Genomic DNA, 25,008 nt, shown 5'->3' with positions numbered 1-25,008 from the left:
CACACTTTGTTTTTTGGGTTAATTAAGTGCATCATCCGGGTATTTAAAGTGCACTTTTTCTATTTGGAATGCTCAGTGTAAACACACTACTCGCACTATTTATACTACAAAACGTCATAGAAAAGTACACAAATTGGGACGCACCTACTGTCTTTTGTAGCTGTTTCACAGATGAAACAGAACAGATAGGCTATTGTACTGTCTGTTTGCCGAGTATATTTGGCTGGAGACTTTGCCGCCTCGTGATGCATATAATAAAACACTTTCTCTCCTTTGCAAGTCACTTTGGAACAAACTTTCTGTATATTCAGCAAACGAAACTGTGAAAAGTGAGCCTCGGGATGTTCTGCTGTGAAAACGGCCTTTTGAGTCCTGCAGGCCAAGCAGTTTTATTTTAACACTGAGTGTATGAGAGTGTGTGAGATGTGAGGTGTTACACATAACATGACATTCTCTTACCTACAGTCAGACATCTGAACCTGCCCTGAGCACGTCTGCATGGTAATGAGGATGTAATGGAGATAAAGATAGCAGCCACCTGACAACCTTACACAGCGAATTTAAACCTGACCTTAGCACTTGGAGATCCTCTTTAATGCAAGTAAAAAATAAAACAAGTAAAGAAACACAAATGATTTACTATGTAGACAAGTGTGCTTTACTAAACCTCTTCCCCAATTTAGAAATGATCTAAAAACCTCTTAAAGATCCATCCATACTGGCTTCACATAAAATTGCAGTATGAATATATACACTATTGGTCAAAAGTTTGGAATAATTAATATTTTTTTGAAGGAAACATTACGCATTTATGCTCAACAAGGCTACTTTTATTTGATCAAAAAATGCAGTATATGTAACCTGGGAAAACCCAGACAACTTCCGCAAATTTAGATTTGCTCTGCAAGTAGTCTGGCAAAGAGCTCATTCAAGCCCATTTCTAATCCGTCGAAATCGCGGCACCAATCAGAAACGTTGGGGCGGGCTTTACACGATGACGATCGCTCTGGTTGGTTTTAGGTCTATCCGTCCAGAGGCATTTGAGCGACGTCCGTTTAACTTTTAAATGCATTATTATATTCAAATTGCAAACGCATGAGGACAGTCTCCATGAAAGACGCACTGGCAGATGAACGTGCTACTACATTTTAGGGCTGGTCCTAATACCATTTTTTGAGCTTCGAAGCTTCGGTGGTAATGAACATCGAATATTCGAAGCTTCGGAGAGAGGGTGCTGAACATATTCTTCTCTCTAATAAAGGCAGGAATCTCTATGTGTCTGTCTGCCCGTTTGCATTATTATTATTTCGAGAACCGTTCATCCAATCGACCTTACACGGGAGTGCAGTGTTGCATTTGGTGCAATATAAATGGACACGCAAGACGCGACACATTCAGAATTTAAACTTTTAGTAAACTACAGGATAGTGTGAGCGGGAAGCGGTGCACCTCACGCGGGCAGGGCTTATATTCTCCGAAAACGGACACTGCACTAGTGATATAAAACGCACACACACAGGTCTGTTAAATTAAGCAATACTTTTAAGGTAGTCTAATATTTTTCTGACTAACAAATTACTGACACAGTAAAGGGTAGATTTAAAGGGATACTCTCTGGGAAGATGAATGTGTATTTAAAATAGGTCATTTAAGTAGAAGAAATGTGAAGAAATTTTTGAATTTGGAGCTTTCTAGACTGAGAAAAGCCAGAAAATGTATTTTTGGCTTATGTGGATGAAAGACAACAACTCCCAGAATGCACTTGCTTCGCTGCCTTAGGAGGCCACACCTACCGGTAAGGGAGCGCAGTTGAAAACAAACAACAAGGCTAGCCTACGTGATGAGTTTGCCAGAGATTTAGAGATCGCCCAAAATGTCTGGGATTCGGCTTTTGCGTTCTACAGTCGCCATTCATTCATTATGTTTACTGTGGCGAGCAGGACGAGGCTGACGGCCGCGGGAGAACAGCGCGAGGCCGGTGGCGTGATTACTGAGACGCGCCGGGTCTCGCATCTCTCACGGAGGAGCGGGAATTTTCTTAGCAATGGTAAAACGCACATCAACCGATCACTTGTTTAGCGTTCATGTAAACACTACATTCAGATTCACCAATCGGAATGAATTCAGTTAGATTGAAACAAAAGGTGTGCATGTAAACAATGAATGGCAACCGCAGAACGCAAAAGCTGAATCCTGTACATTTTGAACGATCTTGCCCGCCGGACAAGTCCGGGAAAAGGAGGATGGTAACCCCTACTTACTCAGCTTTCTCCTACTGTTCAGCTTTCTCCACAGAACAAGATCCTGCTAGCTTAGCTTCCAAAGAAAGACGGCTGACACTGTGTACATTCTGTGAGTGAGATCCAAACCTCTATGGGCGGGTTGAACACATGCGGGACAGCTCCTCCTAGTCTTTAGCCTCTGGCCAGAAAATCCTCCGATGACGCAAAATGACGATTTTTGCGTCATCGGAGGATTTTTTCCAGACAAAAAATACATAAATCTCTTGTCTCAGGGGGATATGAGGGTGGAAAGCATGGTAATTCAAAAATACTACAGGTTTTCTACTAATACAAAGCTTAATGCTAAATCCTGAAGTATCCCTTAAAAAAAAAACAACAAAAAAAAAACGAAATTTAAATAAAGAAATACGAAATTTAAATAAAGAAAAAACGAAATTTAATTAAAGAAAAAACGAAATTTAAATAAAGAAAAACGAAATTAAGTTAAATTAAAAACGAGATTAATTTAGATTGATAATAACGGGTAAAAAGGCTAATACATTTTGTTTCTATTATTCTATTTTCCACAATGTCAAAGCAATGCAGATTAAACCCAAAACACAAGCTCAGACATGCACTTCGGTCCACACACACACCGCTGTTCTGCGCTCTAGCCAGAGAACACCGTTGCTGGAACACTTAAGCGTCGGTTCTATTTCTAGCATGCATGCGTTTTCCGCGTGGCTCGAGCCGCGCCTGAGACGCGTGTCTCATGCAGGCAGTGTGCAAACTCCAACCTGTTAACATGGAGCCGAAATAAAAACGGACACGCCACGCAGCCAGTGTGTCGCCGGCCTTAATCAAGCGCGAATGAGAAGTTTAGCGGGGGATCCCAGGTGTGCAAAAAAAAAAAAAAAAAAAAAGAATATTCGAATGTCAAATTTTAAAATTGAATACCAACCCACCGAACGATTATTCGAATATTCGGGTCCAGCCCTACTACATTTCTCTCCGAAATGGTAGGAAATTAAATTAGATTTAATAGAGGATTTTAACTGTGACAAGATGATTGACAGGGCAGTTTACGTGACAGGATGCACGCGACAGATCCGTCCGATAAAGATGATGAAGTAGTATGTCCCAAAGCTTGCCTACTTTTTTGCTACACATTCAAAAGTAAATACCTTTTCTTCACAAAAAGAGTACATACTTTTATGGCGTAGTGTAACTTAGGCGAATTGGGACGCAGCATATGGCTTTATACGATGACGATCGCTCTGATTGGTTTTAGGTCTATCCAGTTGCGCCCAGAGGCATTTGAGCGACGTCCGTTGGTGACGCCCCTTTGGAAATGAGTTATTAATGAAGCTTTGCCAGACCATAACTCAGTTACTACTGAGAATGGTCTGGTTTTAACCAAGCTACAGTATATATGCATTTTCCACCAAATCAGCAAATTAGACGGATTTCTGAATGATCAGTATTGATTGCTGAAAATTCAGCTTTGCCATCACAGGAATAAATTACATTTAAATATATATTAAAACAGAAAACTTTTAAATTGTAATAATATTTAACAATATTACTGTTTTTTTTTTTTTTTTTTTAATGAATGAAGGCCAGTATCACCGATATTAGTAAGATATGTCGATGTTTGAACTGCTTTAACGATTTTTACATTTGTATCATTAGATATTTGAATAAGTTGAACCCAATACTTGCGTTTAAATGTGTAATATGGAAATTTCTCTCATCCTGTTGTCACTGGTACACAATGCATTCTGGGGTAGGCAAGGCCGCGAAGGATCCATCTGTTGTATCCTTCATTGCAAATCGCAAAACGCATTTGGAGGCCACATTTGAAGGAGTCTTCGTTTTTGGACAGCCTTTGTCGCGCAGCGGTGATGCAATCAGCCTTCGAAGGACGCAGCCTCTGAATTGGGACGCAGCTATTAGGGTTGGGCCGATAGACAATGCCATCGTCCATCGCTGATGGCTGACAGACATCACGATGTCCCCCCCACACCCCGCCCTCCCCCTCATCGCCCAAACCTAGCAGCTAAACTGTAGCGCTAACCAAAGGATGTGGGTAGACATTAACATTGCTACTTCTGGAAGGGAAAAAAGGCTGTGTTAATTGCGTTATATATTTGTAGTGCGTTAAACAGAAAATAGCATTATTTTTGAAAGCCCTAGATTATTCAAATGCTTAAGTGTGTTGATTCAGGCCCTCCAAGCTGTATGTAAGAAACATCTTCTGTCCGTTGGTTACCTTAAAAAAGAATGTGGTTACCATAGAAATAGCAGCATTATGATGTGTTCGTAGCCCAGGGTGGAATCTGCTTGTGTGTTGGCTATGTCACTGTCTTCTATTACTTACAAAGAGTGTTTGTGTTTCTGCATGTCCGGTGCTGTTACTTTTTATGACTTAAGTGCATCTTATGTAATAAAATTTAGGATGACAACAGAAATGTATTAAAAGCTATGTGAATTGCTGTTGAAAAGCTATGTGAATTGCTGTTCACAACACATTTTAAGAAAAATTTGGGTTGGGATTTGATTTAATCATAAAAAAGTCAGTGTTACATTATAGAATGGAGCCAGACTTAATATAAGTTTGCTAAATCAATACCTATACCTTTTCCTTTGGAATAATGTGCAGCAATGAATAATTCATAATAAGACCAGGAACATCATTAAGAATGACAATAGGACCAATTTTGATTTAATGGCCATTTAAATTAAATTTTAATTGAATTATTTGGAATAATGGACCTCAGTTGTTGACTGAACATTTAACGCCGCACCTTAACTAGTTCTGCAACGTGTCTTCTACCTAGTCCCAAAGTGGGGACTTTTTTTTTGCAGATTAAACCTTGAGAGATTTTACACTGATCTGGGACCAACTTCCCCTGTCCATACAGATGAAGCGAAAGCACACACACTGAACTCAGCTCAGCAGAAAACAGAAACTCTCGCTATGGCAGCGTTGCTAAGGAACATGAGCTGCTACTTAACCTCCATTTTCTGTCTGACAGCTGCAGCTCTTGTGTTTGCTAATGTATTCATTTCAGTGTGCTCAGACTATGAGTGTTATACACAGTGTCCGTCCGCAAACAGACCTGCACACACACACACACACACACACACACACACACACACACACACACACACACTACAGACACATGTATGCAACGTACAAAGTCTGAAAAGCAAATGAACGCTTAAATGTTTTCTCATATGATGGTTACACTATTTACATTTCTAGTCTATATTCTCTTCTCTGGTGACCAGTGTAGCCTTATCTGCATTGCTCAGGAAACATGTCATTGCCCACTATCAGTTTCTACATGGGAGCCACAGTAGCTGAGAGGACTGGTGTCATCACTGGACGCTCCTCCAACCGTGCCATTACGGACCTGTGAGGGTGTGTTATCTTGTTAAAGGAACCCCTTGCCAACTCGGTGAATGTTGGACATGAATGAATGTTGATAGGAAAGCCATAAAGCTGGAACCTCTCATGGATGTCTCTAAATATGACATTGTGCCAACTGTACGCATTGCAAAACATTCCTGTGCCTCCGCTAAAATAGATATTCAACTTCTGTAGATCAAAACATCCGAATTCATTACTCTGCCCATTATTTAGGCCACGTTTGCATGTTGTCCAAAGCTACCTATAGTGTTATAATTTGGACTTGGGTAGTAAAACACAGACACACAATGGAACTAGAGCTGCACGGTTAATCGTTAAAAGAGTGTGATCTCGATTAAAATAGCCACACAATCTTATTCCTAAATTATTACAATTTGGCTTTAAACCTTTGACAAGTACGTTCACAGCATTAGCGCTGCTGCTGACCCAAAACATAGTATCATTATTTCTGTGTTACAATAATTCAAATGATCACAGAAATATTGGGATATAGTTCATGGTTCAGATATAAACACTGATGTCTATGGCAGCGATCAAAATGGAGTAAATCATCTTTTGAAAATAACTTGATGCAAACCAGTTTAATCATAAACAGTGGTCAAATATCGAAGCTTAAACCTTCCTTATGATGCTGATTTTGTCCAGATCAAGTAAGAGTGTGATGTTTTGACGAGCAATGCATTTTGAACAACAATAATCCGGGATCACCAGTGATCCCTGCCGAGCAAGGGGTTAAATAAAGATTGTCTTAATTACATCATTACACCTGTAGGTGGCGACAAGTGACTATTAAAAAATGTATTTGTCATTGAATAATTCTTTCAAGAGATTCGTTAAAAAAAACACTGATTCATCCAGTGAAGTCTTTACGAGCGAGTCAATTAATAATTTATTCAAACATTTAAATGAATTATATATATATATATATAGAGAGAGAGAGAGAGAAAGAGAGAGAGAGAGAGAGAGAGAGATTAGATAGATAGATAGATAGATAGATAGATAGATAGATAGATAGATAGATAGATAGATAGATAGATAGATAGATAGATAGATAGATAGATAGATAGATAGATAGATAGATAGATAGATAGATAGATAGATAGATAGATAGATAGATAGATAGATAGCTATAATTATAATACGATAGATTGATAGAACGAGATATAGCTCTACTAGATAGAAGGCCTGGTTTAAAATGACTAGAAAACCTCTATTGTTTTGGCTCATGGATGCATAATTAAAAAGCGTTCAGACCTTGCTTGTGCGTTGTTCATCATTCATGTTGTATATGTGCACTTAAGTCTCAAATGAGAATGCCTGTGTTTCCTGCAGCTCTATTCAGGAGTGGAGCTTTACACACACACACACACACACGCACACTCGCATGCATGTACAAACATTTGAGTTGTGAGCTTGTAAGTGAGAAAAAGAGTGCACAAGGGAAAGACTGGCTGTTATGAATTCATACAGTGACAATAATCAGTCGACTCAATTTTCCATTACGTGACTACAAGCAAAGACAAATCTGCAGTGCAACATACTATCCAATTCGTAAACTAATTGCAATAATGAAATGCTGTTGGAAACGCTGTAGCACTTTATGCTTCAGTACTGAAATTGTACAGTTCAGTGCAGCCTGCTGGGAAAAGATGAATCAGATTTATCTACAAAACTCAAAATCACTTTGTCCAATGAAAATGCTGTACATAAATGGGGTCAGACAAATCTCACCATGCAAGGGCTGATGCTATTTTATGCGGTTCATTGGTTTGAAAGTAAAGGCCGGGCTTTAGTCATATTGAGCTGGGGGTCTAAACACGATTATGGCTGAGAGAAGACTTATTTTCACACCATTATGTATTTTTATCATTTTATCATTTGCAGTATTTTATCATATTGACAGACCATGGTTTATAAACTGTCTTTCTTTCTCTCTTCTAGACTCTCTAGGTGGACCGTTCCCCTCAACAGCCCACCGATGCCACCACAAACCGAAGCGCTGTTTACCCTTGCATCCGTGCGGAGGTGTCCCCATGAGCCCCCTTCTCTTCCACCCCAACGCTAAAGGGTCTCAGATAGTCATGGATCTATCACAGAGGAGCGTCAAACGGCAGGCCAGCTTCTGCAACGCAATCACGTTCAGCAACCGGCCCATTGCTCTGTATGAGCAGGTCCGCTTAAAGGTAAGAACAAGGATAGGCATAGATGAATATTTGGGAACTATGGGATAATCTGGGGGGGATGGTGGGTCCGGATTATACAACTGGAAGACACACAAGGTGTATGTGAACATTTCCAAGTGTCTGCTGCAGGAAAGAGGCCGTCGATGTAGCATCTCACCTGTCTTTTTTTAAAAGTGCAGGGTATACTTTTTTATGTTAAAAATGTAACCCATAACTCGTAAATAGAGATGCACCGATGTATAGTGGATATAATTATAATACTGATTATCATCTGATAAAAGCAATTCTTTTTTGCCATTATGCTGATGCCAAAATTCGAATACGCACAGTACGCACACCCTAGTGCAAGGTTCCTCAAATTCCAGTTTTGGAGGGCCACCCACTGCCCTGCAGAATTTAGTTCCGACCCTAATCAAACACACCTGAACCAGCTGTCCAAGGTCTTCACATACTAGGAAATTGCAGGTAGGCAAGTTAGATCACGGTTTGAGTATAAACTCTGCAGGACAGTGGCCCTCCAGGTCTGGATAAAAAAACAAAGTATACTTTAGGGAAATGTGTTTGAAAACGCAATTCTGTTTGTTTCCACTAGAGGTGCAAAAATGTGTTTTGCCTGCAATAGCGTTTTCTTTCTCTGTCTTTCTTGGTTTGTCCTTCTATCTTTACTGTACTTTAAAAGCACCACTCTAGAGAAGTTGCTCAAGTTCCCTCTTCCTATGTCAATGCAATAACAATCTAAGATAAACACTTCTATCCCAGAGTCAGACTATGGCCCTCAGTCTAGCCCAACCAGTTCTTCTACCAACATACACAGATTGTGTAAACTCACTCATTAGTCAAGTTGTCAATACTGGTATTCTCAGTAACATAGGGCCGCTGTGACATAAGTCATTGTGTTCTTGAATTGTTTGTAGGGCTCATTCCTGGAGTTACTGTAAATCAAATAAAACAGAGCATCTCTAGTCTAAACACACCACATGACTGCCTCATACATCCCCTGAATTGTCCTCTACGCTCAACCATTTAAGACCATCACAAAACATGCCCCCTGTTTGGCCTTCAGCACTGCTGCAAAAGGAAATACTAGAGCCAACTTTGATGGAATTAAATTGAAAATAATCACATGCAAAGGTTTTAAAAGAAAGAACTGGAACCTTTTTTAGCCAACAAAAAAAAACAAAAAAAAAACGAAATGTAACAAAAATGAGATTAAATAGAGAGTGAATTAAGAATTTGGTGTTTGGGAAACTAAATTAATTTTGGTGCTGCTAGTGGCACACTGTAGCTTCAAAAATTAAAAGGACAACTCTTTATCTTAATATCTACTCAGATTAGGTGCATATTAGTACCTTGGTGTAGTAATATGTACCCTTAAGGCCTGTTCACACCGGGACGAATTTCGCGCGCGATATTCGCCGATGTTTAACGCCTCGTGACTAAACAAAGGGCGCCAATGTGAGTGTGCACACCGACGCGAAAAACGCCACACGTAAAAGCGTCATTTTTTAAAAAACGCCTCGGCTTTGTTTTTTTGGTTTGACGCACCGCGTCAAAAACTATCCGACCAATGAGATTGGCGCTTTTGCTCACGTGTCTGGAGCTTCTGAAGTTACAGTAAAACACAACTTGGGGGCGCTCAAACACAAAACGGTCTTGCCGAGCACACATACGTAACGGCGTAGAAGATATATGCCGAGTAGCGGCTAAACACTGCCGGGAAGAAATAAGATGAGGAAGATGCAAGGCAAGATGAATGTAGAGCTGCTGGTCTCGTTGGTGTCGGAACATAAATAACTATATGACAAACGCGACAGCGACTACAAAAATCTTGATAAAAGAGAACTGTTATGGAGTGGTATTAAGCGCCATCTAATGTCAGGGAATGAATTTGCATGTTCACTCGGCTCATCGTCAGCGAAAATCGCTTGGGTGTGAACACAAAAAACGCGTTGAAAAACGCTGGCGAATAACGCGCGCCGATATTCGTCCTGGTGTGTACGGCCCTTTAAGGTACTGCTATCCTTTTAGGGGCAAATAAGGTTACAAAGATTCCCCTTTAAGGGTACTGGCCCAGTGACAAGCCTAAAGGTACAATCTTTGCACATTTTTCATAAACATATGCAATGACTCATAAAGAACACCGTCTAATGCCGTAATGATAACAGAACCATTTTTTCCTGTCTTTAGATAACTAAAAAGCAGTGCTGCTGGAGTGGCGCTCTCCGCCTGGGCTTCACTTCTAAAGACCCGTCTCGAATCAACCCCGACAGTCTACCCAAATATGCCTGCCCTGACCTGGTATCCCAGAGTGGCTTCTGGGCCAAGGCCCTTCCAGAAGAGTTTGCAAACGAAGGAAACCTCATTTCCTTCTGGGTGGATAAGAAAGGGAGAGTATTTTATCGCATCAACGATTCCAGCCCCATGCTGTTCTTCAGCGGCGTCCGGACCACAGAGCCACTTTGGGCCCTCATAGATGTCTACGGTCTGACCAGAGGAGTGCAACTGCTGGGTGAGAAAAATAACTGTTCGCATAGTTTAAGGACAGGCCTGTGAAACGAAATACTGTACAGCAATGATCTGTTTTTAAAAGTTTGTTTTTAGTTTGATTATTAACTCAACGTGCATTGTCACATTCAATTCAGTAATTTACACGAGATTGTTTTTTACAATTTACAGAGAAATTTGTTTGCTAGTGTGGCTATGAGTGAATCCTAGTGTCAGGTATCCAAAAGTTTTCCGGAGAATGGTGAAAATTAGACATTGAACTTCGTGCGCATTATTTCAGATGCAAAAAAATCAGGAATATTTTACGCTTATGTTTTTCCCTTACATGAACAAACAATTTTCTCCAGTTTCCTCCCAAATTCTTGTCATTTAAGGCCCTTTGTCTATGAAATCCTGCTAATCAAGCAATCACACATTCGTCATGCATGTGTAAGGCTGTTGCCTGTCTCCTCCCTATGCAAACCATTCTGCTTGAGTTAACTCACTTCAAAACTGAACACAAAACACACAAAAACTGAATCGAACATTAGTTCTGGGTTGATGAATAGACGCACAGCCGAAATAGCGAAAAGAACCGAATGAGCCGGTTCAACCAACTGTCGAAGTTTGTCGAGGATGACGTGTGAGTTGCTGACACTATGAACATGCGTGTGTATTACCGAGGGCTTGAATGAGCCTGATGTGCAATGTAAGTTTCTTTTATTAAATAGGCCTACATTTTTTATTAAAACATGGCAAAAACCTGAATTTTACTATGGTTTATTGTGCATGCAGATTATATTTTAAGATTATATGCTAAGCTAAATCAAGGAGTTTACAAGATGGTTTAAGTTTATAATGGTGTATTACTTTCTATAGACATGAAGAGCATATCTGCGTTTGTGCATCAATGTCTGTAATGTGTGCTGTAGGTGCGAAACTTTTAGGAAACTTGTATCCATAATTGGTCAGTCATATCCGACATGAAGGATCAGTGAATGAAACTGACCACAAACACCATTAACTTAAGTGAATGAAAAGTGAATGAAAATGGATGCGTTCACACAAATAACTGTATTTGAACGTTTCAATATGCGTTGACACATATGACTTTATTTGTATTTCATTCATATAACATGACACTGAGTAGTTAGAAAAGCAATGATTAGTGACATCATTGCGTGATGACGTAAGGAACAGATGAATAGGTATTTTTTTTAACTGGTTCATTGCCACAAACTGTCCGAAAGAGCCGGTTCCCGGAAATGAATCGGACTTTACATCACTATTCTACACCCCCAAAGCTTATAGAGTCCTTACCTCTTTGTGGGTTCGACATTTCATTCAGTAACATTAAACAGTTGTGATTTATATTAAGTTGAATGTTTGATGATCGCATAGCTTTCATGTGCGTAAGAAATGATGTGTTGTAGCGCCCCCTACCGTAAAACAGTGAAACCTTGGATTGCCAGAAAAAGTCAACAATGGCGGGGAAATGTTGGTCATAAAAATCCAATTTTGGGGAAAGATTTAAGCTTACATTTATCAATTTAAAAGTGCTTTTTTACTTTAGTTAAACACAAAAGATACATTTTGGGATAATAAACTGGCTGCTCTGAAACTCCAACATGAAAAAAAAAGTTTTGAACGAATCATTCAGACCAGTTTTGTGAACTGAATTAATTAATTGAATAAATATCTGACTGAAAATAATGATTTATTCACAAATCAAACATCATTACATCTCTGAACTAGGGTGCATGTCAAAATTTCCTCAAATTTTCCTCAAATTTGCATTTTTTCCCTATGTAAAGCATTGAGTTATTGTAAATTAGAACTTACAATATGTGCTAATAGTTGTCTTGAAAACCATTTTTTTACTGTTTATGCAAGTGTGTGATCAAGAATAGCTCTTGCTCTAAACACAGTAAATCAGAGAGCTTAAACTTGAAGGCAGCGGTCTGGATGTATTGCTGTATATAATCACAGTCAACATTGTCATGAGCAGAGCATACCATACGCCATGCTTTGATGTACCGCTGTGTGTACGGGTGCCTGTGCTTGAAGTGGAGGTTTGGCGGTAAGAGGCGAGACATTCACATCTCACACGCATACATGCAGCAGGCTTTAATGTTGTCATCCCCCAGGGTTAATTATAGAACCAGGTCACATACACCAGAGATAGCTCCATTTATCCTAATTGAGCTCTGTGGCAATTGACGGCAGCCTCTCTGTCTGCTATCTGTCCACGGTGTGGGATGTGTTTCGTTATGTGTGCGAGTAACTTTATCTGTACCTTTGCCTCACAAAGACAGCGTTGACGTGAACTGCTGAACCTGTGTTCTTCGAAGGTTCACTGCCACGCTGAAACAAAAGAATGTGTGCGTGTATGCTGTACATGCAAGCCTGTTCCACACGCACGCTTTTTTTACCTCACAGCAATACGTCACATTTTCTCTTCCCAGAAGGGTTTGTAAGTGTGTGTAGAGCCTGCAGAGCAAGATCAAAAGAGCTCTTCCTGTATTTCCATCAAACGTTGCTCCTGGAGTGCTTATGCCAGAATTGAAACAATCACATTTGAGCCTCAATTTCCTGTGGGCTGACATGTAATGCCCTTATTTACAGGACGCAGGAAGGGAACTTGTGACAGTACACAAAGCCTGAAGAATCACAAATTGACCCTATTTAGCATTTACTTTCTTAAAGGGATAGTTCACTTTGAAATTAAACTTTGGTATGTTTTAGCTTACCTCAAGGGCATCCAAGATGTAGGTGTCTTTTTTTTCCACAGTAGTTTCAATTTTGATATTTTTAGGTCAAACCGTTCTTGTCTGTCAGTCATTTAATGCAGGTCTATGGTCACTGTCTCAAAGAGCATGAACAGAGTCCAAATTAAAACAATCCCCCATCGTCCAAATTAAACAATTCCCCATCGTAAGTACACATTGATGGCCTAAGACACGAAACGAGCGGTTTGTGTGAGAAAACGAACAGTATTTATATCGGTTTTACCTCTTATAAACAGCCACGTCCAAGTGATCTGAGGGCGCGCGCATCCTGTTGTGTGACGTGTACGCAGACTGGTGCATAGATATATATACACTAGATGTCGCCTTGACTACGGCATTCGCTAAGAACTGCCGTAGCCAAGGCGACATCTAGTGTATTTATCTATGCACCAGATCACTTGAACGTGGCTGTGTATAAGAGGTAAAAACGATATAAATACTGTTCGTTTTCTCACACAAACTGCTCGTTTCGTGTCTTCGTGTCAAAGTGTACCTATGATGGGGAATTGTTTAATTTGGACAATGGGGAATTGTTTTAATTTGGACTCTGTTCATGCTCTTTGAGACAGTGACCATAGACCTGCATTATATGACTGACAGACAAGAACGGTTTGACCTAAAAATATCAAAATTGAAACTACTGTGGAAAAAAAAGACACCTACATCTTGGATGCCCTTGAGGTAAGTTAAAACATACCAAAATTTAATTTCAAAGTGAACTATCCATTTAATACTCTTGCTTGGTATTATTGTAAACCACTGGTGCACAATCAATCAATGAAGATTTAGCCTTGTATTGGGTTACTTTTGTTTGTGATGGTGGCTTTCTAAATAATAATTTCATCCCGGATGACATTAATGCAGTGAAGGTTAGGTCAATAATAATAACATATAACTATAAATTATTAGCAAATCACCAAATAATGCATTACCATTGTAATGCTCTTGAGGGTGAACTTGACCTTTAGCTTCCACGTCCCAGTTAAAAGGCTAAAAGTGGTTGACAGCAGCTGTTTCGTGAGGGGTAGTCCTCCACAATCATATAAAAACTCAAAATTGGGTCTAGCTTCATTGTGGTCTAGAACACCCACTCTTCTCAATGAAAATCCCAATGGATAAAAGTCCCAACCTACATTTTTCTTCTTTAATATTCTGTCCTACATGGTTGGAGATGTAATGGTTAGAGAGTCAGACTTGTAATCTGATGGTCGAGCAAGACCCCTAACCCCGAATCGCTCCACGGGCGCTGCAGTGAATGGCTGCCAACTGTTCTGTGTTAAATGCAGAGGACAAATTCAGGCCTTCACGTCACTTCACTTACTCTGAAATGTCGCATTACAGAAGAAAAACCATTGTGAATGCAGTTTCATGTTAACATTAAAGAATTTATTTATTTTTTCATTTGTTCCTCAGTTCTTGTGCTTGATAAATACAGCTTTGATTGGGAATGGAATAACCATTTGCGATGTAGAATGAGCTTTCACTAAGGCTTGAGATCCTTTCAGGTACCTGTCCAACTGAATAACATGCCTATTATGCTGGTGTATATGAGCATGCATTGCAAACGTACATTGATCATGGCCTGAAGTTGATGCTACGGTTGCCACACATGCATTTGAGGACAGTCTCCAAGTTGACATTTAATAAATCCACCATAACTCATAAAGCACTATGATTATTTTATGATTCATCATAATCTTGAGTCTTGAGAAAGACTATTTAAAAATTATATATTTTTTACTTGCCTGTACAAATTAAGACCAGCATTGTTAAAGGTGATTTTATTTTCCCATGGTTAAATTACTTTCTAGCTTGACACAACAGCATTGGCTCAACCAATGGTGTGCATTTGTGGGCGTGGCTATCTGTGTAACCAACCAATGACAGGGTGTTTGGGAAACCTGTTTGAAAACATTATTTTTGCAGTTCTATTTTGTGACACTAGTGGCACAGAAATTACACACTTTGCCTTTAAGAGAAGCCTTTTGCAGTCACTTTAAAATAGGAAGTGACACTGATATTCTGTATCCTTGCTTCTGAAAGGTGTTAAAATTCTCCCTGTCACTAATAAAACTCTGACAGGGAAAAATATAGCTATGAGCAGTAAACCAGCCTCCTGCACGTAAATACTCATTCATTCCTTAGAGGCAACCACTCACACACTGTGATCTCCTGTCTGTTGAACTTCCCTTTTCTCCAGTAATATCCGCTCCTCATCACTCTTTATCGCCCCTGCAGCTAGGAGGTGATACCGACAGTTCTGCGGGATTCTTTCTAGTATGTGATTAAAATCATGCAGGACCTTGAACCTTGCTAGTGTGGTGTAGTTTTCAGGGTTCCAGAATATAATGGTGAAATTAAATCGTCCCCTGAGGCATTTGGAAATGCAATGAGTCTGGAATGTTGTTTAATAAATAACCCAGCCCTCAGCTACCCTCTCCTGAAATACGCTGGCCGGGCTAAATGCGGCAAATGCTGTTAAACCCTCTTTTTGGAAAGCACCAATTCACCCCACAAAAATCATATAGTGGCACAAACCTTTGTATTAAATACAGTTTCCCAATTTGCAGGCCAGAATTTGCACCCTTTACATTCATGAGTTGGAATTTGAATTGGAATGACAGGAAGAGTAATTTACAAAATTGCAATGCCACGCTGCAACGCAGGTAATGCATTCTGGGAAAGTGTTCTTCCACTCTGGTCCACAAAAGTTAACTTATTAAATATGATTAAATGTATAAACTAAATACAAATTTCAGTGTCTATCAATACATCTACATAAAAAGCTGATAAACTTTCAAATGTCAAGGCTTTTAAACTTTTAGACTATAACTATAAAGCAAGGCTTAGTCGAAACAACATTCAAAGTTTGAAGCTTTGCTTTTCAATGAAAAACACAATTACATCAATTTCTGCATCCTGTATGCTACCTCGATTAAAATTCTAGAGTTTAAATGAAAATTTCAAGCCCTGAAGCACTGACAGCCTAACCTGCACCTAAACCTGATTGCAGGTGGTTTGTGACTAAGATGTAAAGTTTTGTACTGATAAAAATGTGAATTATTTATTAGATTATACTGCATGATAGATTTGGATGGAAACTTGAAACCTTGATGATAACTACTGAACATTTCAGACGTGACTAACAAGACTAAAATCAGAAGATCCCACAGTGAAAGTCTGGTACAGAAGCCATATTTAACGTTTTACAGACAGAAATGTGAAATGTATGAATCTGTTTAAATCATTTGAGATCAAGTTAGCTGAAAAATTAACTATTGTTTAAAGGGTTAGTTCACCCAGAAATGAAAATTCTATCATTAATTGCTCATCCTCATGTCATTCCAAACCCGTAAGACTGAAGTTTATCTTCGGAACACAAATTAAGGTATTTCTAATGAAATCTGAGTGATTTCTGTCCCTCCATTTCGCAACTGATAGCCTGGTTCTACCAGACTCTCGTACATTTCATTTGTACAGAGAGTCTGGCCTCTCTCCATTGACAAGCGTTAACTTCCTTGTAGGCGGGTATTCTGTTGAAGTTTAAAACTATTGGATCTGCCCAGAGTCACTCTGGATCTGCCATAACCAATCGCTAACCTTTGGTCGTGACGTAACCCTACAACTCAAACTAACGCACGACATCAACGTCATCGTTCTCAGCCACTCCCTCTGTTCGCTGATTGGGCCACCAAAAATTTGGCTGGAGAAAACCAAAGAATACACCACAATCCCAGACGTAGTACTGAAGGGAAATAAAATTGAGCGGAAGTACGCAGGGGGGCGGAGCCAGGCTACGCAACTGACACTTTGACGTTTCAAAAAGTTCATAAAGAGATCATACAACTAATCCATATGAATTAAGCGGTTTAGTCCAAATTTTCTGAAGAGACTCGATTGCTTTATTTGATATAACAGATTGAATGTAAGCTTTTATTCACATATAAACATTGATCAGCACACATAAACAGAAGCTCAACCGAATCTGCTTGACGCACGAGAACAAACCTCTTAGCTCAAACGTGCCGTGTTACACACGAGAATGAACCTCATTGGTTCTTGCGAAAGTTCAAACGTGCTGTGTAACACGAGAATTAACCTCATTGGTTCTTGCAGAAGCTCAAACGTGCTGCGTTACACACGAGAATGAACCTCATTGGCTCTTGCTGAAGTTTAAACGTGCTGCGTTACACACGAGAATGAACCTCATTGGCTCTTGCTGAAGCTTAAACGTGCTGCGTTACACACGAGAATGAACCTCATTGTCTTGCAGACGCTTAAACGTGCTGCGTTACACACGAGAATGAACCTCATTGGCTCTTGCTGAAGCTCAAACGTGCTGCGTTACACACGAGAATGAACCTCATTGGCTCTTGCTGAAGCTTAAACGTGCTGCGTTACACACGAGAATGAACCTCATTGGTTCTTGCAGAAGCTCAAACATGCCACGTAACACATGAGAATGAACCTCATTGGTTCTCACACATCAAGCAAACATGCTTAAGCTTCCATTTATAATAACTGATGTGTATGTTGATGAATGTTCATAAGTGGAAAAAATCCTAAATTAAATCTGTTCAGCGTATAAAACGATCATGTTCAGAAGATTGTGTTCTGAGTGGTCTATACCACTCAATTGATATGGATTAGTTTTACGATCTCTTTATGAACTTGAACTGTCAGTGGAGAGTACAGAAATCTCTCAGATTTCATAAAAAATATCTTTGTTTTGAAGATGAATGGAACGACATCACCGTGAGTAAATGATGACCGAATTTTCACTTTAACTTAAAGGCTTTGTGTTCCCAGTGTACAAGCAATCTAGCGAAAGAAAATATTATATTATAAGAAAATCTAATTAAAGTGGAATAAGATTCCTCATTTTCCTTCGTTAAAAATATTCTCCTCTAGGAAAGCATTCTGGGTAATTAGAAACAAAATGAGTAAGAATGAGTTTTAAGTTTACAAAAAGACCCATTTTGATTGACATGCAAGTTTGACTTGGCTACGGTCAGTCATTCCAGGCTAAATATCCCTAATTGAAAGTCCCATGCCGAAAGCATAATCCTCCAAAAATAATATCTTAAATATGGACTATTTACACTATTCTGCCAGAGAGAGTGAATTAGAAAGACTGATGGGTTGTTCTGTGCAGGGTTATTAACAGTAGTAATTGCATTTGTTTGGCTGGCCAGCTGCATTTGGGAGGAACAAATTAAAGAAATTAGAACAACAGATGTTGTACCATTTGGCTATTTGACAGTATTTTATGTTTTGAGTTCAAGAAGGAAAAAGAATGAAGAAGTGCTTGTCATGGGGTCAGATTGTGTTTTTAAGAGCTCACACCAACACAGGAAGCTCTGGGAAGAGTGCTCAAGGTGGCGGGAAAGTGTAGCGTGACCCATCCCAAAAACAGAACACCTTCCTTTTCCTGCCTTTAAGTGTCCTTATATCCCTTCTCCAAACTTAGAACTCCCCTTTTCCTTCATTTTCCTCATGCCAAGGCCTTGGGACATCCAAACATGGACAGTGCTGCTGAGATAAGGTGTGGCTGTCTTATATATAGGCAGAGCACTTCAGGGCCTCTTTGAGGGAGTTATGGGCAAACATCAGTTTATAGACTGCTAGATAAACATCCACATATTTAGGGCTACACAGACCTTCTCATATTTCCTGGGTCAGAGTCCTGGTGCAAAATCTCAGTATGCCTTCAATTTGCTGGGTTTAATTAATCATGGTGGTACAACTGAGAAAAGCCTTGGACTGTTAACATTGTTACTGTAAGGGGGTGGGGGGAAACAAATAATTGAACAAAACATGGAAAATAGTAACATAATGAGTTCATAATCCACAGCCTAGTCTTATTTGCTTTTTGTGGTTTGATGTGGTTAGTGTGATTTTCCAGCCCCAGGCGAGGGGTTGAAAAATAAATGGGATTTGTAATATAGCTGACAAAAAAAGAAATTTGTTCCAGAAGCAGAACGTTATAGCATTTTAATAAAAGACAACCAAGACAAAAATTGTATTTCTTTAGAACCTGCACCACTCAATCATTCACAGTAAGACCAGGAACGTGTATTGTAAAAGTAAAATGGTTCAATTTGGATTCCATGTTAACTTCAGTCGTGATGTGAGGCAAGGAAACCATGGTTGGCCTGACTAAAAATTGGATATGAGCCACATGGAGGGTCTTTTGTGGCTTTCTGATTGTATTTGGCTAAATACGTGTGTTTCAGAGAGAGAAAGTGAGAAATGACCTCAGGGAAGGAGGTTTGTGACCCAGAGATCATTTGTCAATGGGTCCACGTGTTGCCTGTGTGGCCATTATTCCAAACAAAGAGACCCAACAGCCAAGCATGGCATAGAGCCAACACGCTGTACTGAAACCTCTCCTGTCTCCCCCTACTGTTTCTCTCAAACACACACACACACACACTTACATGAGCCATATGCACCAGCATCACACTGCCCTGCAGGCCCCACGCTCTCTTCCCACGTCCAGTTTTTTGTTCATGTTGAACGTCTAACAAACTGGGATACAGTCATGAGCTTTGTGAGACAGAACTAAAAATGTCCTTTCATTAAAATGAGAAAATGACATGCACAAAAATGATACAGCTACTTCTATAAAAATAGATAAATCATCAAATAAAACCGAGAATGAAAAATTAATAAGAACCTTATACAGTGCCTGTAAACGTACAGAGAACGTGCACTTCCATTTTTGGCTATTTCATTCCCGCCCAGGATCTTTCTGACTGAACCAAGAGCTGCTTTTGTTTATCAAAAGCCTCATCTGCTAATTTTCCACTGCTTTTTTGTGTTTAGCCCAACAGGTGCTGGAGCCTGGTGCTAAAAAAAAAAAAAAGTACCTTAGATAAAAAAAGGACAATCAAAATGGGTATTTGCTTTTTGTCAGCGCAGCTGCGTCCCATCGCTGAAGTACCACAATAATGTGCAAGCCTGGATTCGTTTTTTTTTTTTTTTATCTAGAGAGATTTATATTTTCAAAGAGATTACAAGCTGGTCTCAGCCAGTCAAATTGCAGAATAGGTTTGTGTGAAAGCTGCCAATGAGACAAAGGAAATGTGGCGATTGGCAGCCAAGCAGGTGCAGGGGCATAATTAGAGGGGCAACAGCTGCCACCGGTCATAGACATCTTGGCACGAACGCTCTCTTGTCTTTGCCCCTCCCTCGCTTTTTCCATTCCCTTTCCTTCAAGCTTCCCAGTCAGAGCATGCACAAACCCTGGAGTTGATGTCTACTCCCTTGGAGTGGCTCAGCAAGTTCATTCAGTAATTAGCACTCACTTGTTCGCTAAAATGGAGAATATCACATGGAAACTGTAGACAAACCTTCAGGCGTCTGACGCATCCTTTTGGAGAGTGTTGATGAATGTTCAGAGCAGACAGATTTAAGCCAATTTTGTCAGATGTCCAAAACAATTTGTGTTTCAGCTATATAAAAACCATATTGACAGCTAGAGTCAAGAACTCAGCATCCTATAGACCATGCTATGTGCTTCTGCAAGCTGCCATGATGTAGCCTAGAAATCTAGACGCACCCTAGCAGCAGCAAAATGTATTTCGCAGCCAGGGTAGTCTAGCAACTCTCAATAAACCTTCTCGCTGCAAAAACCCAGATTGGGTCAGGCCAATCACGTTGTGTATAGAGTAGGCGGGGGCGGGCTTAACATACACGACAGAGTTGCGACGGTTACCTGGCTGCTGCTGCTACTTGAAAACAAAGAATGGCGGCTGCTGATGGAGAACAACGGTCTTTCGAATCGGCTTTGGCCGCGACTCTGGAGGACTTGGAGTTAAGTTTTTCTTTGAGAAAAGAGCAAAGAACGGCACTTAAGTCATTCTTAAAAAAAGGAAGATGTGTTCGTCGTTTTGCCGGCCAGATATGGCAAAAGTTGAATCTATCAACTAGCTCCGCTGTTGGGAAAACGCTCTGGTTGGTTGAAGCGCTGTCCTATTGCGTGCAGAGGGAATTTGAAAGACAGCCGTTTATCCTGCCCCTCGGATTGAGGCGTGACTATGGTGAGTTTCCAGACCTAACATCTTGATGTAGGTCTGGCTTGCCAGGCTAGCCATGATGCTCATAGTCAAACAAACTGAAAACATTCCATGATCAAATGAATATTAAATATTAAAATTAAATATATTAAAAACTTGAAAACAACTTACAACTCACCTGCATTAAACATGCCACTAGATAGCATTTACACTAATTTCACGCCATCTAAATGTTGGTAGTCCTACAATATTAAAGCTAATTAAACAAACTACAAAACCTTAAAGGGGCTTGACTTTAGTTAATCATTAATCCAGACAGTATTCAAACCGCTACTGTGAGCAAGACAATTCAAGTGGCATGTTAGTAAATATGATTATCAATCCCAAACACTGACTGTGTGAATCTAGCCTTTGTCACTGTAAAACTGATACGATCACTGCCTTTCTGTTTGTCTATTTTGCACATCTGTTTTCAGTCAGAATCCTGAGACAGAGCTGATTATAATACTGTATAATCCCACTTAGATTGAGAAAAGCTATGGGGGGGGGGCGGGGGGCGGAAAAAGATAGGAACATGAAGAGACAGGGATGAGATGGCGAGAGAGAGAGACAGGGATGAACAACATACAGTAAGAATAGCTGGGTAACACCCACCCAGAAGCATTCAATAAAATTTTTGCTCATTATGTATTCCTGTCCACTTCCATTTTCCTCTTAATTGATTTGTCCAGAGAGAAGCGTCCTGTCTATTCAAACTAGATTTTAGGTTTGTGTTAGTACTAGGGAGGTTGGCCACTGAAGCCTGCATGAATCCTGTTTACAGCATGGCTTTACTCTAATGAACCTGATCTGAGACACACTCCAGCCAGACCCCCTGCGGTGATGTCATTATCCCGTTCTCTGCCCAATCCAACTGGGTGGGTTTAGATGCATGGGGATTTTAACCATGCATTTAGGTGTTAGTTCATCCAGAAATGAAATTCTGCCATCATATAATCACCCCAAACCCCAATGAAAAAAAAAAAAAAAAGTTGTTATTTTTTTAGAAAAAAGGCTTCCTTAGGCTTCCTGGTGGATAAAGAAAGCACCATAAAAGTGGTTTATCAGTCATTATGCCAAATCCTTTATGTGGCAAGTTTGAACATGTGCAATCAAGAATAAGATTTGAGAGCTACGGCAGAGGGCTTTTTGATTACCATAAACTTTTGCTAAATGAGAAAGAGCAGCTCTAACATTTTTCAAAAACACATCTCTACTGGAGAAAGGAATCATAAAACTGGATCAACATAGAGGCGAGTAAATCATTTTCATTTTAGTTATTTGGTAAATTGTACTATTACTCAATGGAGGCAAGGAAGCTCTCATTTTAATGATGTCTTTATTATCTCCAGAGATTTTTTTTCCTTCTTTCCCATAAATGACTTTAATAAATTTGTGGTTGTGATAAAGTTAGTGCCCCTGGGCCTTCCCCATGCTCTCCTTTGGAGTGTTTAATATTTCACTAATTAGCTCAGACTACCACACTTGTTTCTATCCAAGACACTTTGAAGCTCCTAGAAAAATGTCTTTAAAGGATCAATAAGGAAAATTAAGTCATACGTTGGGACACCTCATGCAGCAGTTCAATGAATTTAAAAGCATAGGCTATAGGCAGATTTTCTGTGAGCAAATCAAAGACTACGTACTCAGATTCATTTATCTTAGAGTGATGTAATATCTGAGAGTCATTTGAGAGCCGATTATGGGATTATCGCTGCTAAATGGGATAGCTGCTAAACAGAATACTTATTTCCATGAATATCCAAGTCAGATATTGTTAGTAGGAAGATCAGAAAATGGAGGCAGGCCTAATACTTTACAAAAAAAAACGACCTATGTGTTAACATTCTAACATGAAAGGACAATGAACCCTATAACCAACACAAGAAAAGGAACACAAGTCTTTACTTACCCTATCTGTACTACACAAGCATTTCAATGCTTTCATGATATTGTAATCCGTTTTTATCCCCCAAGTCATATTAATAAGGCTTTGTTGACTTTTATTGTGAAACATAGAAACAAAAATGGCTTCATTCTGTTTGTACAGTAGCCTTGCATATTAGGGATTAATCTCTAAGTCAACCACTCTCCATCTTTCATCCTGATGAAAATGAGTTACATCCTTATAAAGCTATATAGGGCGGTTGACGAATCATTTTTTCTTGATCTGTCTCTTTCACTTTTGTTTGCTGAGACACACACACACACACACACACACACACGCACGCACACACTGCAAATGTTTCTAACAGGGTTTATCTGAGACTGGAGCTATCTGTGGGTCAATGTCGATATATAAAGTCGGACACAGGAAGAGGAATATAGGCAGAAGGAGAGAGAGGCCCTCTCTCACTTTCCTTTTATCTCCCTCTATCACACTTCTTGACCTCCACCTTCTTTTCATCTTCAAGTCGCTTCCTTCTCTGTTTAACCATCTCTATGTTTGTAAAATATGTCAAATATTGTTATATGCCTATGGGGAAAAAATGGCCTCCTCCTAAAAATATTTTTGCTTTGTAATGAAAAAGCAAATTTCTGATGCTGATTTACATTTGAAATACATTTCACTGAGTAGGTTAAACAATGTTCTCCCTCTCTTAAAAAAGAGTTATCAATGTTATGGAGAAAGGGCTAATTTTAATGAGCTAATTAGCACCGGCAGCCAATTTTAGCGCTAATATTTTTGTCTGGGGTCTGACTGTCTTCGATTGCACAGATGAGGTCTAAATACAGAGCACACTCCAGCGGGGCTATCTGTTACAAAAGGAGGCACGACAGTCTTCAGCTTGTTTGAGTGCTGAGCTATGATAAGCTTAGCTAGCCTACCTCTAAACTACTGTAATATGCTATTTTAGGCTACTAGGAATGGGGAATTAAATCTGGTGTACGCATTGCATGTTGCTAGCGCAGCATTTCATTCATATTTCTTGCTATTTTAGGCAGTTGGGTGAGGAGCAGAGGGTATGTTGTGATTGCTGTACTATGCTAGCCTACTATAACATTACTATAAAGTTCTATTCCTGGTAGCCGGTTAAGTAACCGGTATAAATGGTAAAGAATGTAAAGAGACACTCCTTGGTAGCCATTTTGGAAACAACTGTAGCTTTTTGTACACTATCTGTCCAGAGATGTGAACAGTAACTAGGACTCAAGTTAGATTTTTGAATTATTTTTTATGCTTGTTGTATTACTAGTCTTTGTAGCATGCATTTTTTTGGCAATAGTCTGGTCAAGCTGGTGTTCAGCTGGTTGTCCAGATGTTCTCCCAGTTGACAATTGCCTGAAAACCATCCAAAACTCAAGCTTGCTTCTCACGCTAGAGGTTGTGGGCCCCTAGGGGGCCTCGGCAAACAGCAAGAGGGGCCCCAATAAGTCTTAAATTATTTAAATGTAGTTAACAATCTTAATTAAAATGTAAAAAAAAAAAAAAAAAAAACTTAAGTAAAGATGAACAACAATAAACTTGCAGTTACAGGTCAGATGTTTTGCAATGCGACCTCAGTATATGAACAGTCATATCAGAATGCATGCCACTTTTTCGTCACTCTAGACTAGAGCAACATCCGTCACAATTCTGTGCTCATGGGAGTCACTTCAAAGATTTTACATACCTGACGTTATCAAGATTGCAAAAGGTAGTCAGTGGAAGGACAGTGATGTGTCAGAACTCAATGACAGCTCTATATACAGTACAAGCAAAACATGAGGGATCATATCATAAATGTTTACTCATAAAACTCTCTAAAAAAGGTTTCATTTGTCAACATTAGTTAATCTATTAACTAACATGGACTAACCATGAGCAATACATTTATTACTGTATTTGTTCAT

General features: G+C 39.6%; 2 protein-coding genes across 2 annotated transcripts in view; one reads left to right on the top strand and one right to left on the bottom strand.

The window, feature by feature from the left end:
• Positions 1-25,008, bottom strand: part of cfap58 (cilia and flagella associated protein 58) — a 221,839-nt gene that overhangs the window by 180,410 nt on the left and 16,421 nt on the right. The gene's annotated exons all lie outside the window — the stretch shown is intronic.
• Positions 1-25,008, top strand: part of neurl1aa (neuralized E3 ubiquitin protein ligase 1Aa) — a 46,231-nt gene that overhangs the window by 8,516 nt on the left and 12,707 nt on the right. The window contains exons 2-3 of the mRNA XM_081361329.1: positions 7,600-7,841; positions 10,029-10,350. Coding sequence (XP_081217455.1) covers positions 7,600-7,841; positions 10,029-10,350 — 564 coding nt within the window. The remainder of the gene's footprint in view (positions 1-7,599; positions 7,842-10,028; positions 10,351-25,008) is intronic.

The sequence above is a fragment of the Scardinius erythrophthalmus genome (assembly GCF_964197995.2).
Source record: "Scardinius erythrophthalmus genome assembly, chromosome: 3".
Lineage (NCBI taxonomy): Eukaryota > Metazoa > Chordata > Actinopteri > Cypriniformes > Leuciscidae > Scardinius > Scardinius erythrophthalmus.
Note: the sequence above shows the minus strand (reverse complement) of the source record. Positions and strands in the feature narration are given on the sequence as shown.